The sequence below is a fragment of the Cryptomeria japonica genome, chromosome 5 (assembly GCF_030272615.1).
Source record: "Cryptomeria japonica chromosome 5, Sugi_1.0, whole genome shotgun sequence".
In the NCBI taxonomy this organism is placed as follows: domain Eukaryota; kingdom Viridiplantae; phylum Streptophyta; class Pinopsida; order Cupressales; family Cupressaceae; genus Cryptomeria; species Cryptomeria japonica.
The window spans coordinates 931949173-931965230 of NC_081409.1; the positions used below are offsets into that span (position 1 = coordinate 931949173).

Below are 16058 nucleotides of genomic sequence, written 5' to 3' on the forward strand. Positions count from 1 at the left end.
TTGTCAATTGATTTACAAATGGTTTGAAATGAAAAATGCAAGGAACATGCAAGAAAAAAACAAGTTGCAACTGCAATAATGTAGAGCACAAGTTAAGAGAGGATTGCATGCTTACTGCCCATGATTTAATTGATTAAATTTGATTGATTAGAATAATAATATATTTTATAATTATATCATTTATTAAAATTAAATAAATTTAATATATTTTTTTATGTACAAAAGTAAAAAAGGTTCCATTTATATCTAAATTTAGTTTTAAATTTGATGATTTATTTAATGTTTAGAAAAAATAGAATTTATTTAAATTTTATAATTTCAAAAGAATTGCATGCAGAAAAAGTAAAATAAAATAGAAATGTTACTTAGGAAAAATATAGAAAGATTCTATTTACAATAGAAATGTTGCTTACGAAAAATATAAAAAGATTCTATTTACATGGGAAAAGCAAAAATAGAATAGATATGTTGCTTATATATCTAAAAAAAATTAGAAAGGTTTTATTCATATCGAGATTTTAGTTTCAAATTTGTTCTTAAATTAATTGTTTATTTATTTATAAATTATAAAAAAATAGTTTAATTTTATAATTTTAATTGTTTTGCATGAAAAAAAAAATTTATTTTAATTTTATAGTTTAAAATGATTTTCATGCCAAAAAAAGGTAAAATAGAATATAAATGTTAGTTAGGCAAAATATAGAAAGGTTCTTATTTACATGCAAAAAGGAAAAATAGAATAGAAATGTTGCTAATTGAAATTTAGAAAAGTTTTATTCATATCTAGAATTTAGTTTCAAAATTTATTACTAAATTAATTGTTTAATAATTTATAAATTAGAAACATAGTTTAATTTTATAATTTAAATTGATTTGCATGAAAATAAAAAGTATCATGGATTTTTGTCTTTAATCATATATTTTATGTATACTTCATAAAAAAAACCTTATAAATGAAAAAATGTAACTAAAAGAAAATAAAAATATCAATGACTCTTTAAGGTAAGACATGTGTAAAAGGTCAATTAAGCTTTTAGAAATTACTATTATAATTTAGGGTTAAGATAAGATTAGGGTTTAATCAAGGAAGGGTATAATTTTTTATTATAATTACTATTAGAGTTATGATTTGAGATCCATAAAATGGTACAAATTTAATTTATATCTAAATAATTATTTTAGAAAAACAATCATTGAAAATAAAAATATATTATTTATTAATAATTCATCATCTTAAATTTTAATAAACTATACTTAAAGTATTGTGTAATTTTGTCTTTAATGGTATATTTATGTATAAATTGTATTGTGTAATTATGCTTTTAATCATATATTTATGTATACTTTATAAAAAAATAACCTTATAAATAATTAAAAAAATATAACTAAAAGGAGATGAAAATATCAACAACCCTTTAAGTTAAAAGAGGTGTAAAAGGTGAAATGAGCCTTTACAAATTACTAATATAACCCTAATTGAACCCTAATTAACTCTAATATAACCTTAATTGAACCATAATAACCTAACCCTAAAATTAATCCTAACCTTAATTAAACCTTATCCTGAACAACAATATAAACCCTAGCATAGTCTTAACCTTAACTCAACAAGTGACATTGACCTTGACCCTAATTAAACATTTATGCTAATGTAACCCATAACTTAACCTAACCCTAAATAAATTAAACCTTATTAAATATTAACCCTAACCTTAAACTCAAGCTTTATTATAGAACCCTAACCCTAACAACATGTTTTGTCCTTGAAACCTAACCTTATTTGAATCATAAGCATAAGCATAACTATAATCCTTAGCCCTAACCCTAACCATAACACTAATTGTAACACTAAACCTTAACCCATTTAATCTAACCCTAACCCTAACCATGATGTAAACCCTAACCATAATCTAAACCCTAAATCTAACTCTAACACTAACCCCTAATCCCAAACCCTAAACCATAATAATAATCCAACATAACCTAGCCTAACTTCACTTTGACCTTATCCCTAATATCTATGCTAATGTAATCCTTAACTCTAATTAAACCTTAATGGTAACCTTGAAAGTGAGTCTTATTATAGAACCCTATAATTAAACACTACCTACAACTTGAGCCCTAACCTTAAACTAAACACTTATTGTAGTTGAACTCAAATCCTAATTTAACCCTAACCTTAACACTATTGTAACTGAAGCATAACCTTAATTATAACCCTATTTGAAATCTATTACTAACCCTAAGTATAATGTAACACTTGTCAAAATCAAATCCTAACCTTGACAATATCTCCAATCTACACCTAATTGAGCCCTAGCCATAAGTACTGACCATACTTGAAACCTAAACATAACGCAACCCTAAACCCTTAACTACAACTTGAACCCTAACCTAACCATAATTGAACCCTAACCATAAGTACTGGCCTTACTTGAAACCTAAACATAACACAACCCTAAACCCAGTTGTAACCCTAAAATTAAACCTTAACTACAACTTGAACCCTAACCTAACCATAATTGAACCCTATCCATAATTATAGCCTAAGCTTAACCCTAAACAAAATCTTACTATAATTTCAATCTAAGCCTAAAAGTAACTCTAATCCTAGAATTAAACCCTACCTATAATTTGAACTATAATCTAACCATAATTAAACCCTAACCATAAACTAAGCCCTAACCCTAATTGAACCATAATTCTAATCATATTCTAGCCCAAACCCTAACCCTCAATTAACTATAATCCTAATTTAACCTTAACCCTAATGTAATTGAATCATAACCCTAATTCTAATGTTGATTGAACTCTAATACTAACCCCGACTATAGTTAAACACTTACCATAATCAAATGCTAGCCTTGATAATACCCCTAATCTAAATTAAATTTAATCCTAACCCTAATTGAACCTTTGGGTTAACATAACCATAACCCTAATTAAACCTTAACTCTAACCTTAGAATCAAGCTTTATTGAAGAAGCCTAATCCAAACATCATGCTTCATACTTAAACTTTGACTACATTTGAATCCTAACAGTTACTCGAAGGGTAATAAAACCCTAATTAATTGAACCCTAACCATAAATGAAAAATTATGTGTATAACCTTATTGAATATTAATCCTAATCTTAACATTGATTCTAATCGATCACCCACCCTAACCCCACACATTAACCTAGAATTGTAACCTTAATCATAACCTAACCTTAACAATAACCTCAATATAGCCTTATTGTTGGCCCTAATTAAACCCTAATTGAACCCTAACCATAACTCAACCCTAAACTTATCCGTAATCTTAACCCTAACACTAATCATGATGTAAACCTAACCCTAAACACAATCATAACAATAACAATATCCCTAATCCTAATCCTAACCCTAACCTAACAGTAACCTTGAACCCTAGCCATAGAAACAATCCTTTGTCCTAACCCTAAAGATTAACCCTAACCCTAGCAATAATCCTTTGTCCAAAACCAAAAGCCTAACCCTAACCATAGCCCTAACCATAACCCAAAACCTATCCCTATCCCTATCCCTAAACCTATATCTTAACTCTAAACTAATATCTTAGCCCTAAACCCTAATCCTAACCCTAACAATAATGTAAACCTAAGCCAACAATATACCTAAGCATAATCCTTAGCCTCAACCCTAGATGCTAACCCTAACCCTAACTACTATATTAAATCCTATCCTTAACCATAACCAAAATGCTAAATGTAACCCTAACCCTAACTACTATGTAAACTATAACCCTAAAATTAACCCTAAACCATAATCATAACCCTAAACGTGTGTGTAACCCAAACACTAAACATAACCCTAATCCTAACCATGATGTAAACCGTAACCATAATCCTAATCCTTGACCCTAAACATAATCCATAAACCATAACCATAACCATAACCCTAAACCCTAACCCTCATCATAATCCTAACAATAACCCAAACCAACCAAAACCTAACTTTAACTCTCAAATTTTTGCTAAATATGACATAAACCCTAACCCTAATCAAAACCATATTTCTAACTATGATCCTACCATGATCCTAACCTTGGCCCCAACCCTAACCATGATGTAAATCCCGACCCTACCCATTATTTAAATCCTGACCATAACTTATCCCTAACCCTAACCTTAAACCTAACCATAATCATAACCCTAACCCTTAACCCTATCCCTATCCCTAACCCTTATTATAATCCTAACCCTAAACTTGACCCTAAACTTCATCTTACCATAATTGAAACCTAACTATAACCTAACCTTAAATTCCACTCTAATCCTAGAATTAAACCTTATTAATCTATATTCCTAAACTTAACCCTAACCCTAATTGAAATGTAATTTTAATTAAACTCTAATCCTTGACTAATATTAACCCTAATCTAGCCAAAACCCTAACTATAAACTTAACCCCAACCCTAACCCTAACCATAATCCTAAACCTAAAGCAAAAGTGAACCTTGATGCTAACCCTACCCATTATCTTAACTCTAACCCTAGCCCTAATAATGATGTAAACCTTAACCCTAGCCATAATACTAACCTTAACCCTAACACTAAACCCTAACTCTACGTTAAATAACCATAAATCAAGTCGTAATCCTAACCCAACCCCAATTATAATCATAACCCTAACCCTAACTATAATTATGGTTACCCTAACCCTAAATTTGATATAAACCTAAACATAATTGAAACACTAACAATAAACCCTAACCCTAACCATAAACTTAACCCTAACATGGAAACCTAACCATAACCATAACCATAACCATAACCATAATTGAAATCCTTAACTCTAACTCTAACCATAATCTAAAGCTAAACAAAACCTTAACCTTCATCCCAACCCTAACCATAATATAAACCCTAACCATTATCATCACCTTGACCTTGAAACCTGACCTTCATCACAACCCTTACCCTAGCCTTAACCCTAACCCTTACCCTAACCCTTACCCTAACCCCAATCCTAACCCTAAGAATGATGTAAACCATATCCTTGACCATAATAGTAACCTTAACCCTAACCCTAACCATAAACTTAACCCTAACACTAAGCCTAACCCTAATCCTAACAGTAATCCTAAATCCTAACGCTAAACATAATTCTAAACCTACACCAAACCCTAACCTTGATGTGAACCCTAACCACAACCCTAACAATTATGTAATCCTTAACTCTAACCACAGTACTAACCTTAACCCTAACCCTATCTGTAACCATAATAGTGAGCATTAAATAATGTTTTATACTATCATTAAATAAAAATCTAATAAATATCTTACAATTTTGTATATTAGAGATATCAATTTTGTATATCTCCACATAATAATATAATAATACCATAATATAATTCAATTCAAGAAAAAGATACTATATAATTATATATTGCATTTATTTTATGTTTTTCATGTCGCATCGTCCAACTACTACTAGCTTATATACTTTAAATTTTAATTTAATCTATATAAAGTACGCCGAGAGATATCCTTCTCGAGGCGCCTATTTTTTTATTATTATCAATTTTACACCCTAAAGTCAAATAGGCACCTCGAGAAGGATATCTCTCAGCGTACTTTATATAGATTAAATTAAAATTTAAGATATATAAGCTAGTTAAATCTCATACAACTCTACTTCATGAAAATTATAAATCTACTAAATAAACTAAATTTTAATCTTATAATTTTTTAATAAAACTTTATATCAAATTCAAAGTAACCTTGTTTTGTTTATTATGTATATAACTTTTTGCTATTTCATTCCAGTTACATTGAATGCAACAACAATATTTATGATAATAAAACCATATGTAAATTTTTATTCATAATGTTTTTTTTAATTGAGTTAATGTAAAAAAAATTACAAAGAAGATTAGATTCTTTCACTTACATATTAGACATCCTTCTTCCATTACATCTTTATAGCAACCTACCATATCACACCATCCCAAAGAACTTTGATGCAATGTCTGATTAATTATATTAATCTATTTAATAATTTAAATATTAATTATATTAAGAAGAAGCGAGGTAACAAATTTTATATATAACTTGCTCTTTAAATAATAAAATAATTTTGTACTTCTTGTAAAAAAAAATATGAAGATAGGATTTTATTAATAGTTATAGGCTATTCACTATTTTAGCTGCAGTGGTAGATGAAATGAAATGGAGGATTTTAATAATGTCTGTGAGGCCAAAGTAGCCCATGGGACCCATAGACAATGCACACCCCACAAAATCAGGGCACCACGACCTTAATTTGCATGTGGTGCAGCGATAACCGGTAAAACCCTCAAAGAGAATCAACTGACTTATGCAACAAGAGTAACACAATGAAAGCAATAAGAAAACATAACAAGATTACATAAATAGATCATATTATTTCTTTAGAACTTCTGGCAATCATCCGGCTATCATCATATAATCATCAAAGAACATCCGACAATTAACCGGTTACATGCATGCTATCAACCATATACAATCCAATCCGGGATTCTAAGAATCAACCGTTCACAAAATGCGAATCTCAATCCTTATTCTTAATTCTACTTCCTCTGCCCCTACAAATGATAACATAACATCATATTTATACCCACTGTAACATATCCGGATCGGCCTCATAAGATTACATTTACTAATGCAGGAAAATGAAATGTGTAATTAGGTCGACCCTAAGAATTAAAGAAATTTTTCTGAAAAATAACAACCGGGAAGTGTGGTTCAACAGGAAGGTCAGCCACACGCCAAGGAACATCGAACAAGACCCAAAATAAATCCACACACCAAGAATCGCGCTGGTAATGAAGGAAATCCAACCGGTAAGCACAAGAACTGTCTTCGAACCTAGAAATAGTCAATCAAAAGCGATAATTGGTCGGAAAAGAACCCAAATGAACTGACAATACGAAATTAAGCACATGAACCTGCCTAGAAACTGAAAATAAGATCTGCCATGAAAAAACAAGCAACTACCGGTGCCAACCGATAAAAACACATAAAAGAACTAGACAAGAACAAAAGTGAAAGGAAATATTTTTGGTTGATGCAAGATTGCACATCGATCGGGGATGCTCCTGCATCAACATGCAACCTCTTTTCAAGATCTGCTCTTTTGTAGTGAATTTTTATCAACAAATTTGTTGTTTTTTGAGTTTTGTTTCTTCAAACAAAGTGTTTAAATTGTTTGTTTTCAAAATTTATTCATAAATGGCCTAAATGTCCCTATATGTCGGGCATTCCAAAACAAAATGCCGCTTCATCTTTATTGCTCCTGTGTAGCAAAATAAGCATATCCTCTTTTCCCACTCTTCTTTAGGCATCATCCATCTACCTATTTCACACCTCAAGTGATGAGAGCTGGTTCTTAACTAAGCCATTAACATTTTTGCTTTCCATTTAATATTTGCTCCTATGTAGGCTTTTTCTTCGTGATCTTTTGTGGGGTTGAATTCTGTGATATAATATACTTTTTTACATCCATCTTGTTTTGTCCATAACTTGTTCCTGAATTTTTTCTGGGCATTTTTGTATGTTTCATCCATGTGTTTTTCCTTCTATCTAGTCTTTTCTCCATAATCAACTCAAGTCAACAATGTTATTCCATATTTTGAGTCTTTAATTAACTTAACGAACGAACTAACGTTCATATAGAACAACAATTTTATTTTAGAACAATTCTAATTTTGATGAAAGGTTCATTGAAAATTTTTACTCTTATAAAAAATGAAAAAAAAATAAAATCGACGGTTCTGAATGCTGCAATCTTATGGACCTTTGATTTCGAAAATAGCCGATTCTCGAATAAGTAACGCTCGAAACCCTCTAAACCTTTCAGTTCTAAAACCCTAGTCACGGCAAATTCTCTGGTGCTCTGGACTGTTCTCATCCATGGCGATCATGGCTTCTCGCCTTCAACGCGCCCTTTCGCTTGCAAGGGTCTTTTCCACTGCTTCATCGGCCTTTTCGGCTCGCTCGTCTTCTCCTGCGTTAGCGAAACAAATAGCGGGGTCTGCACTTTTTAATCCGCCACTTGTGCTGCCATTCCGTTTCCTGGGTTCTCGATTCTTCAGTGATTTAGACTACGGGTCGCTTGACGAAAGCAATTCATTCACTACCATTACTCCTGATGGAAAGAAACGCAGTACACTGTTCGAAGGAACTGATTATAATCATTGGATGGTCACTATGGAGTTTCCCGACCCCCAGCCTACTAAAGAAGAAAAGATAGCTGCTTTTGAAAAAACCCTTGCTAATATCGTTGGCGGGTGAGTGATGCGGGCCCTTAATTTTCTAAGGTTTTTTAAGGTTTAAATCAAATTTGCTTGTGCGCTCTATGGTCCATATGATGGCAAATGCTTTACATTCTGAGGTTATTTCATAGGGATTGATATTTGATTGTCTTGGAGTATAGTCAGGGCTTGAAACCCAAAAATTTGAGTGTAGATTTATTTGTTTTCAAATAGGACATGGTGTTGTTTTTGTAAACTATTTGTTTTGTCCGATCTTCTTCATTAGAGAAGGGTCTGCTATCGATTATATAAGAGTTTAATCGTTTTACGATATTTGGTAATCGTCTGTGTCTTTTCTTTTTGTGCTCCATTTGAGGTTTTATAGTAATGGTTTTTTAAGGGGTATAAGCTTAACTATATGAGGGAAAATCTCCATTAACTGCCTCTCCTTCATTTCACAAAGGTTTTAGTACTGAATCTTTCAATTTTTTGATTAAATTTGAGACGGTAAATTTTTCAATGCCATTAGGTTGTCATGTAAGAGTTTTTAAGCCAAAACTAATATCCTCAAACGTATCTACAATTATCTGGGCTATTTATATTCTAGAAGTGATTCTGGGTTTGAGTTTTTAGGTTTTAATCCAAAGATAACGGTCATGTGTAAGGGTCTGGGTTTGGATTTTCTAATTTCTGGAAGAGTGTTTCAAGTTCAACCGGGATCTCTTAATTGTCTTTATAAGTTATTAGCAGCATCATGCGTAGGCAATAGAGTTTACGTGGAAGGAACAGTCTCTAACATCCATGCGAAAGAGTCACATGATCTGCCATAGCTTAAAAGAAATTGTAGTAAACCAGACAAAATGCTTGCGCTTGAAGACATAGGACAGTAGGCAATTCTATGAAGAAAATGATTTTACAGTTGGAAAGAATTTAAGTCAATTCTAAACACAATTTTGGATTGCATAGGCAATAAAGGTTACGTGGAAGGAACAGTCTCTAACATGCATGCGAAAGTCACATGATCCGCTATAGTTTAAAAGAAATCGTAGTAAATTAGACAAAATGCTTGCGCTTGAAGCCATGCGATGAAGAAAATGATTTTACTGCTGGAAAGAAATCAACGTCAATTCTAAACACAATTTTGGATTCAGGTTCATGCTTTGACCTTAAAATTGGCCTATAGATTGGCTTCCGGAAGCATATTTTGTAAGTATCATATTACAACAATCGACCATCTGCTTGCATGTGAAGTTAAAGGAAGAAGAAAATCTCTCTATGCTTGGAGAAGTTAAGATCAGTTGTACACAACTTCAAACCCTAGTAGATGCCATGGTCTGTAAAATCGGCTATCTGATGACCTTCTAAAATCATATTTTGGTTAATTTGCAAACCAGGAAAGTGGTTATTATCCAGAAGGCCGCTTCTACTAATTCCTGTAACTAGAGTAGTCGGATATTCCTTTGTCCTTCCTTGGGCATGCGTATCCCTGTATTCGAAATGGATACGTATACGATACGACCCGAATGTATTCAATTAAATTTACGTAAATTTTCTTAAATTTAATTTAAAAAAACTTCATTCATGCATTTTAAAAAAAAATTGGTATAAACAAAACTTACACCAAATGAGAAAGACAAATGAAATGTTTTTCTATTTCAGCAATCCAATTTTTTGGGTTATCTTCCAATGCAACTCTACAATTTTTGCATTTTGTTAATTGTTAAATCAACTTATAATTATTTATGTATCAATTATCTGTCTATATTTCTTTTGAAGTAATGAAAATCTCCTCTAATAACTTAGAAAATTGTGTTAAATGTATGTGTATGTGTTTTAAGAATGTTGTATCCAGCTGTATCCATATTGGGGGTCTTAAAAATGGCTGTATTGGTATCCTATACCGTAATTTATCCAGATTGATCTGGTTTTGGCATGGATCTGCGATCCTGCAGAAGTGGTAATTAAGAATTTTATCATAGTATTATAACGTGGAATGGGACTTGTCCATTTGATCTGGAAAATGCTGCTCGTCCACAAAAATGAATGGAATTCAAATAATTTAAAAAGGCTGCTTATGCGTAGCCCAAAATGATTGATCTGCCCTTATAGGAGCAGGGAATTTTTTGGGAAAAAGTAGGGAAAAGTTTTGGTATGGGGAAAAAATATTCAACCTAACTTTAGATTTATTTTTACTTAAAACACTGATTTAACTTAAAAAATTAGTCAATTGTTTCTCTGTTTCTTTTGCTGGCATATTGCTTTAAAACTAAAAACCATTTGTCAAGAAACCAGTAGAAATGTGTTGACATGGTAAATTGGGTCAAAGCTTAAAATTAACAGTCAATAAACTGGTAGAAATGCGTGGACTTGGTAATTTAATTCGTAGCAAACATATTTTAGCAATTTACTGACAGAGGCGGTGATAAAAAGATACACTGAGAAATTTTGATAAAATGAAGTTATATATGCTTCTATGGTCCCAATCACTATAACGTCTCAGTTGGGTTATGTTGGGAAATACCCTGGGACCTGTCCCCATGGTATGCTGATTACAGATAAATAAATTACCGCGAGCCAATTTTCCTGCCAGAAATTTTAATAACCATTCGCAGTCAAATATTTCTTTTGCCTCTTCTATTTGTCACAGTTTTCAGAACAGGCAATATTCACCAGAACTGCTATAGTGAACTCTATTATATAACAGATAAAATAGACCGAGTCTATGACACCACTGGAAATTTTACTAACCACTGGGCAATTGGTATCTTCACCTGCTGTTTGTACTTGTTGCAGTTCCGAGAATCAGCAAGCTTTTTAAATTTAAAGTTCATTTTATTCTCTAGTAATAGTATATTCAACTAATATCCAATAAATGAAATGCAAAAACTTATAATGCAACCCAAACTTTTGAAGCACATCTTTAACTTGCTTGCCAGAAATATTGAAGTCAACTTTTCTCCTTACCATTGTTGGCATTTCCATAAAAATAAGAACAAGGTTATATTTGAAAGCACAATGATAAGAACACTCTTTGGCACATCAAAAGCAGTCAGACGAGAAAAATTGCTTATTCACTTGTTGGCAAACTGACAACAGCTAAAATTGGTAATTAACGTGTTTAAAATACCAAGCCATTCCCACAAAACTGCTTGATGGCTGACATTGGGATTTACTCGAACTTGGTTGGATGGTCAGAATTTATTTCATAATAATATGAAGGTTATTTGCATGATAATTGTTTATTTCACGATAATTTGTATCCCAAACTTGTTAGATTCTGGCTTTTATTGATGTTTAACTGTATCTATTAATTATTAGATTGTGCGTTGGTTTTTAGTTGTGAAATTTTTTGCACGTATGAAATTCTTGATACGATTTGAGGATTTTGGTTTTTCATCCAGATTTATTTTGCCTGATGCCCGTTTTCCTTTTTGGTTTTGTTTCATTGCTAGCTTCTGCCCTGTCCTTGTTGAATGAGTCTTGGGTGGGGGAAGGGAGGGAAATGAGGGAGGATGTATTTTTTGGAAGCAGTTATCCAGCCTCTAGGATGCATCAATGCATAAGTGGTGGTGTATGAGGTTATCTTATGTATTGGGGGGCTGGATAACCATTCCGGTCTTTTATTGGGTTGGTCAATGCTTTTATAGATTTTAAAATAGCTGTTGAAATAAACATATGAAAATTAATATTTATTTTTAGAATACAAAGAGTTAAAAGGGGCTAAATAACTAGACAGACTAAAAAAGCTAAAATTTGAAAAACCCTAAAAATTTAAATATATTAATTAGAAATCTTGTGATGAATTGGTGTTAACTTTGTCTAATCTCGTAGCTACAGTGAGGGCATTCGGAATTTGAATATTCTCCAGAAAGCAAGGGATAAACGTTTTTATTGTTGGCAGCTTCCCATGCTCTAGAAGTTTGATGTTGACTTAACCCCCATCTACAACAAAGCTCGTAGCTTTTGTTTAAGTAAACATCTGGTCACTGCTATTAGGATGAAATTGCAAATTTCACTAGCGACTGTTAGGTCTTCTGTATGAGTTTTTGGTTTGAATTGCCAAATGGGTTCTGAAGAGTCGATGTTTGGCTTTGTGAATGCCTAAGTTGCCGAATCGGGTACGGGAACAGATTCAGGTACATGGGTATGAAATGCTGGTACAACAAAAAATGTTTTGGGGGGTTGGGTACGTTTTTGGTACGTTTGTTGTATATATATGTATATGTATATGTGTGTATATATATGTATGTATGTAGCTATAAAATAGAATTAAGTTTAGAATGTCATATACCAATACATATGCTAAACAAATCCATTACAATTTTCCAAATTTTGAAACATAACATACTAATTTAAATTCAGTTTTCAATATCAAAAAGATCAAACTAGAATCTCATGATAGATAAGTTCTGAGTTTACTAATCAGGTCTTAAGAATATTGAAAAGATCAACTAAAATCACTAAACATTTCGGCATTTAAAAACACGAACCCTGGATGTACACATAGGAGGTTTGTTTCACAATCCAAGTTCGGTATGTTTCTTACCTGGAATTGCCGGAAAAACCCATGATTCAGCAACTTAGGTTTCATTTGAATTTTTAAGAAGAATAAGTCTTCCCTATTCAGTTTTCAATATCAAAAAGATCAAACTAGAATCTCATGATAGATAAGTTCTGAGTTTACTAATCAACACTGTAGGTCTTAAGAATATTGAAAAGATCAACTAAAATCACTAAACATTTTGGCATCTAAAAACACGAACCCTGGATGTACACATAGGAGGTTTGTTTCACAATCCAAGTTCGGTATGTTTCTTACCTGGAATTGCCGGAAAAACTCACGATTCAGCAACTTAGGTTTCATTTGAATTTTTAAGAGGAACAAGTCTTCCCTATTCTTGCATGAATATACTAGATTCTTGTTATAAATTTTTAGTAAGAGAGTGCTAATTTTTAGTAAGAGATTGCTATTAATTTGCTTTTTACTAAAATTTGCAAGGCTAGCTTAGCTTGTCTCTATTAGGCCTTCTACCTTTTTTGGGTGTTTAAAATTTGTAGATGCAGTGATACACCCAAATTTAGGAAGAAATATGCATATTTTTTCCGCTGACATCTTCAATCCTAGCGTGTCACCAGGATATTCCTCTTTTCTTAGAAAGAAGTATGGGAGAGGGATGTTACCAGCACATACCAGTTCATTTTAAAAGAAGTGGGATGGAGGGTGGATGTACTGTACCTATACCCTTGTGATGTCTGGTGCCAGCAAGGGGAATGCTGCTTACTTTTTCTCGTGGTCGGTTACCTATTGACTTATGTACACTAGTGTTTTCTTTCTCTTCGTTACAAAATTTGGTTGCTGAGACTGGTAGGATCGAACCTTGCCGTGTGTATCAGGATTGAATTCTCATGCATTCCTAATTTACATGGCTTCCTTTTTATAGCCCTTAACTCCACGTCCTCTTATTATAGCTCCTAACCTCTTTGCCCTTTTTATTTTTAATTTTAATTTTGAGGTTTGAACTCCTAACCCTGTGAGTTCTAGTTGTGTTGTAATTTGAATCTGGATCGGTCTAATAGAAACAAACAACCTTACTGTTACACAACTATAGATGGACGCTAACCTCTTTTTGCTTCACCACTTTGTATTGACCTGTCTACAGCTAATTTCTGAAACAATGTAGTTTGGTGATTTTATCTTGGTGAAATATCCGACTATTTTGCAAGAGCTCTCCTACAATGGTTTCGTCTTGGAATTTGTTAAGAAAAATTATGTTGTGTGAGAATTGGCGAAATATATTTCATTTCATTCTGTTGAATTTATATTTTTAGCTATTTTGTTAGAGATTTAATATGGTTTTTCATGTATAGCCATTGCCAAGAAGAATAAGACGTGCAAGATGCTTGTAGAATTAAATGTACCTGTTTGTCGATTAATAAAACTAAATGGCGCTCTCTGTGATGACAATTATACCACTAGATTCATAAAATTTTGAGTAGTAAGCTGGCTACGTAAATTTGAATTATGTTGTATTAGACATGTTAAAATAGTTTCACTCTAATTCAAAGGGGCATGCTGTGAAGGACATTTAATTTATTTGAGAATAATCAGACAAGATGCTAAGGTAAATTTATTTTACACAAGAAATGTCAAAATACAGTAATTCTAAAAGTGAATTGTCAAAGCAAATTTTGATTGGACAACTGTTATATCATTTTTTCTACAATGAAGTACCTTAGTGCTTTTCTGTATGCAGTTTGGAGGAGGCAAAAAAAAGAATATATATCGTGTGTACAACGGTTTACACAGGATTTAAATGTGAAATGTCCGAGGAACTTGCACAAGTAATGGAGAGTATGTGTGCTTGGACTCTATACCGCTAGGCAATATTGTAAATTTTCTTCGTTAGATTAGAGTAGTCTTGTTTGTTTTATTCTAATATCAATATCCGGAAGTCAGATTCTGTGTAATCCTAGGCGATATTTCATTAATTATAGAGGGTTTCATAAATTTTTTTACTTCTGGCAATTTTTGGAAATCAAATTATTAGTTGTTATTCTTGGATTGTCACTGGTATAAGTAATCTTCTTTTTCAATATAGAACAACCTGGAGTTACGTGGGTGCTGCCAGATTCTTATGCTGATCCCAAAACGAAAACATACGGCGGAAGTGAGTAATTTTGGTTATTTCTGGGTATATTTTTGTGAAAATATTTTGTTACTGAACTGGATTAAGCATTATGGTTATTGATTGCCTATCATTGTTTCAGCTGGAGATCGATACAACATGGGGGTGCTTACACCAGATCCAAATGCTCATACCTACAATAGGCCAAGTGGAAGGTATAATGATAGACCAATGAACCGAAGAAGGGATTCACTGCCCTTGGAGCGTAATAGAAATGTCCCAGGTTATAGCTCGCCACCAAGGCAGGATTATGGTAGAGGACAAGATTACAGTCCTCCACCAAGGCAGGGTTATGGGAGAGGACAAGATTACAGTACTCCACCAAGAGGTCCAATGCCAACTTCAGATAGAGAACCAATGGAGGGCCAGCAGGGTAATGTGACGGGGACGCAGGGAAGAGATCCGGTTCAAGGAAATAACTGATTCACAAGATGATTCAAGAAGGCAAGTTGTCGAAATAGATATCACTAAGAAGAGATTCGTCCAAGGAAACAACTGATTCATGACTTGATTCAGGAGATCCTTAGGGAGAAGTTAAGTTTTGGAAAACACAATTTAATATCTATACCAATTGAAATTGTGTGCAAGTCCATGGAAGCTATGGTTTGGGTAAAAAGGTGTAGGTGGTTACATTGGAGTTAGTTTGCTGTCGTTGTGTTGGAATATAATTTTCTATTTCTGTTCAATAGGAACATTTTACACTAGAATCGTGAGGTTCACTTCGGTGGTTCTCTTAATGTTTTAGAGTGTAAATTGATACAGAACTAATAATCTATTTCAAATTTGTTCAACTTTTTAAGTAAGAATGATGCTGGTATACTGTGATGTCTGTTTTAGGAAATGATAATAATTATATAATTCATATATAAGAAAAGAGGAGAATGTGTTTTTTTTCTAGAAACAATGGTATTAATGACACATTTACAGTATTAGATTATAATGCATGATGCAGGAATGATGTGAGATGTATAAAAAAATATGCTCTTTCAAAATGGGAATGATTAAGGTAGACTATTTGTTTTTGATTTAAAAAACAGCAAAACGAGGGTGCTGACCCTATACAAAGATAGACCAAGAGGCCACAAACGATTGGTCAAGAATAGGCCAATGATAGC

The 16058-nt window shown here is 32.6% G+C and overlaps 1 protein-coding gene across 1 annotated transcript; it reads left to right on the plus strand.

Annotated features, from left to right (window-relative positions):
- Nucleotides 1-7720: 7720 nt before the first annotated feature.
- LOC131035739 (DAG protein, chloroplastic) lies at nucleotides 7721-15734 on the plus strand. Its single transcript, XM_057967480.2, has 4 exons — nucleotides 7721-8293; nucleotides 14512-14609; nucleotides 14857-14925; nucleotides 15026-15734. The coding sequence occupies exons 1-4, from the start codon at nucleotides 7917-7919 to the stop codon at nucleotides 15364-15366; spliced, it is 885 nt and encodes a 294-aa protein (XP_057823463.2). The 5' UTR covers nucleotides 7721-7916; the 3' UTR covers nucleotides 15367-15734.
- The last annotated feature ends 324 nt before the right edge of the window (nucleotides 15735-16058 follow it).

Bases quoted from the DNA above. Each gene is read 5' to 3' on its own strand.
- LOC131035739 (XM_057967480.2), top strand. From the start codon at position 7,917: ATGGCGATCATGGCTTCTCGCCTTCAACGCGCCCTTTCGCTTGCAAGG. The intron at 8,294-14,511 runs GTGAGTGATGCG...TTCTGTATGCAG, and splicing joins CTTGCTAATATCGTTGGCGG to TTTGGAGGAGGCAAAAAAAA. The intron at 14,926-15,025 runs GTGAGTAATTTT...TCATTGTTTCAG, and splicing joins AACGAAAACATACGGCGGAA to CTGGAGATCGATACAACATG.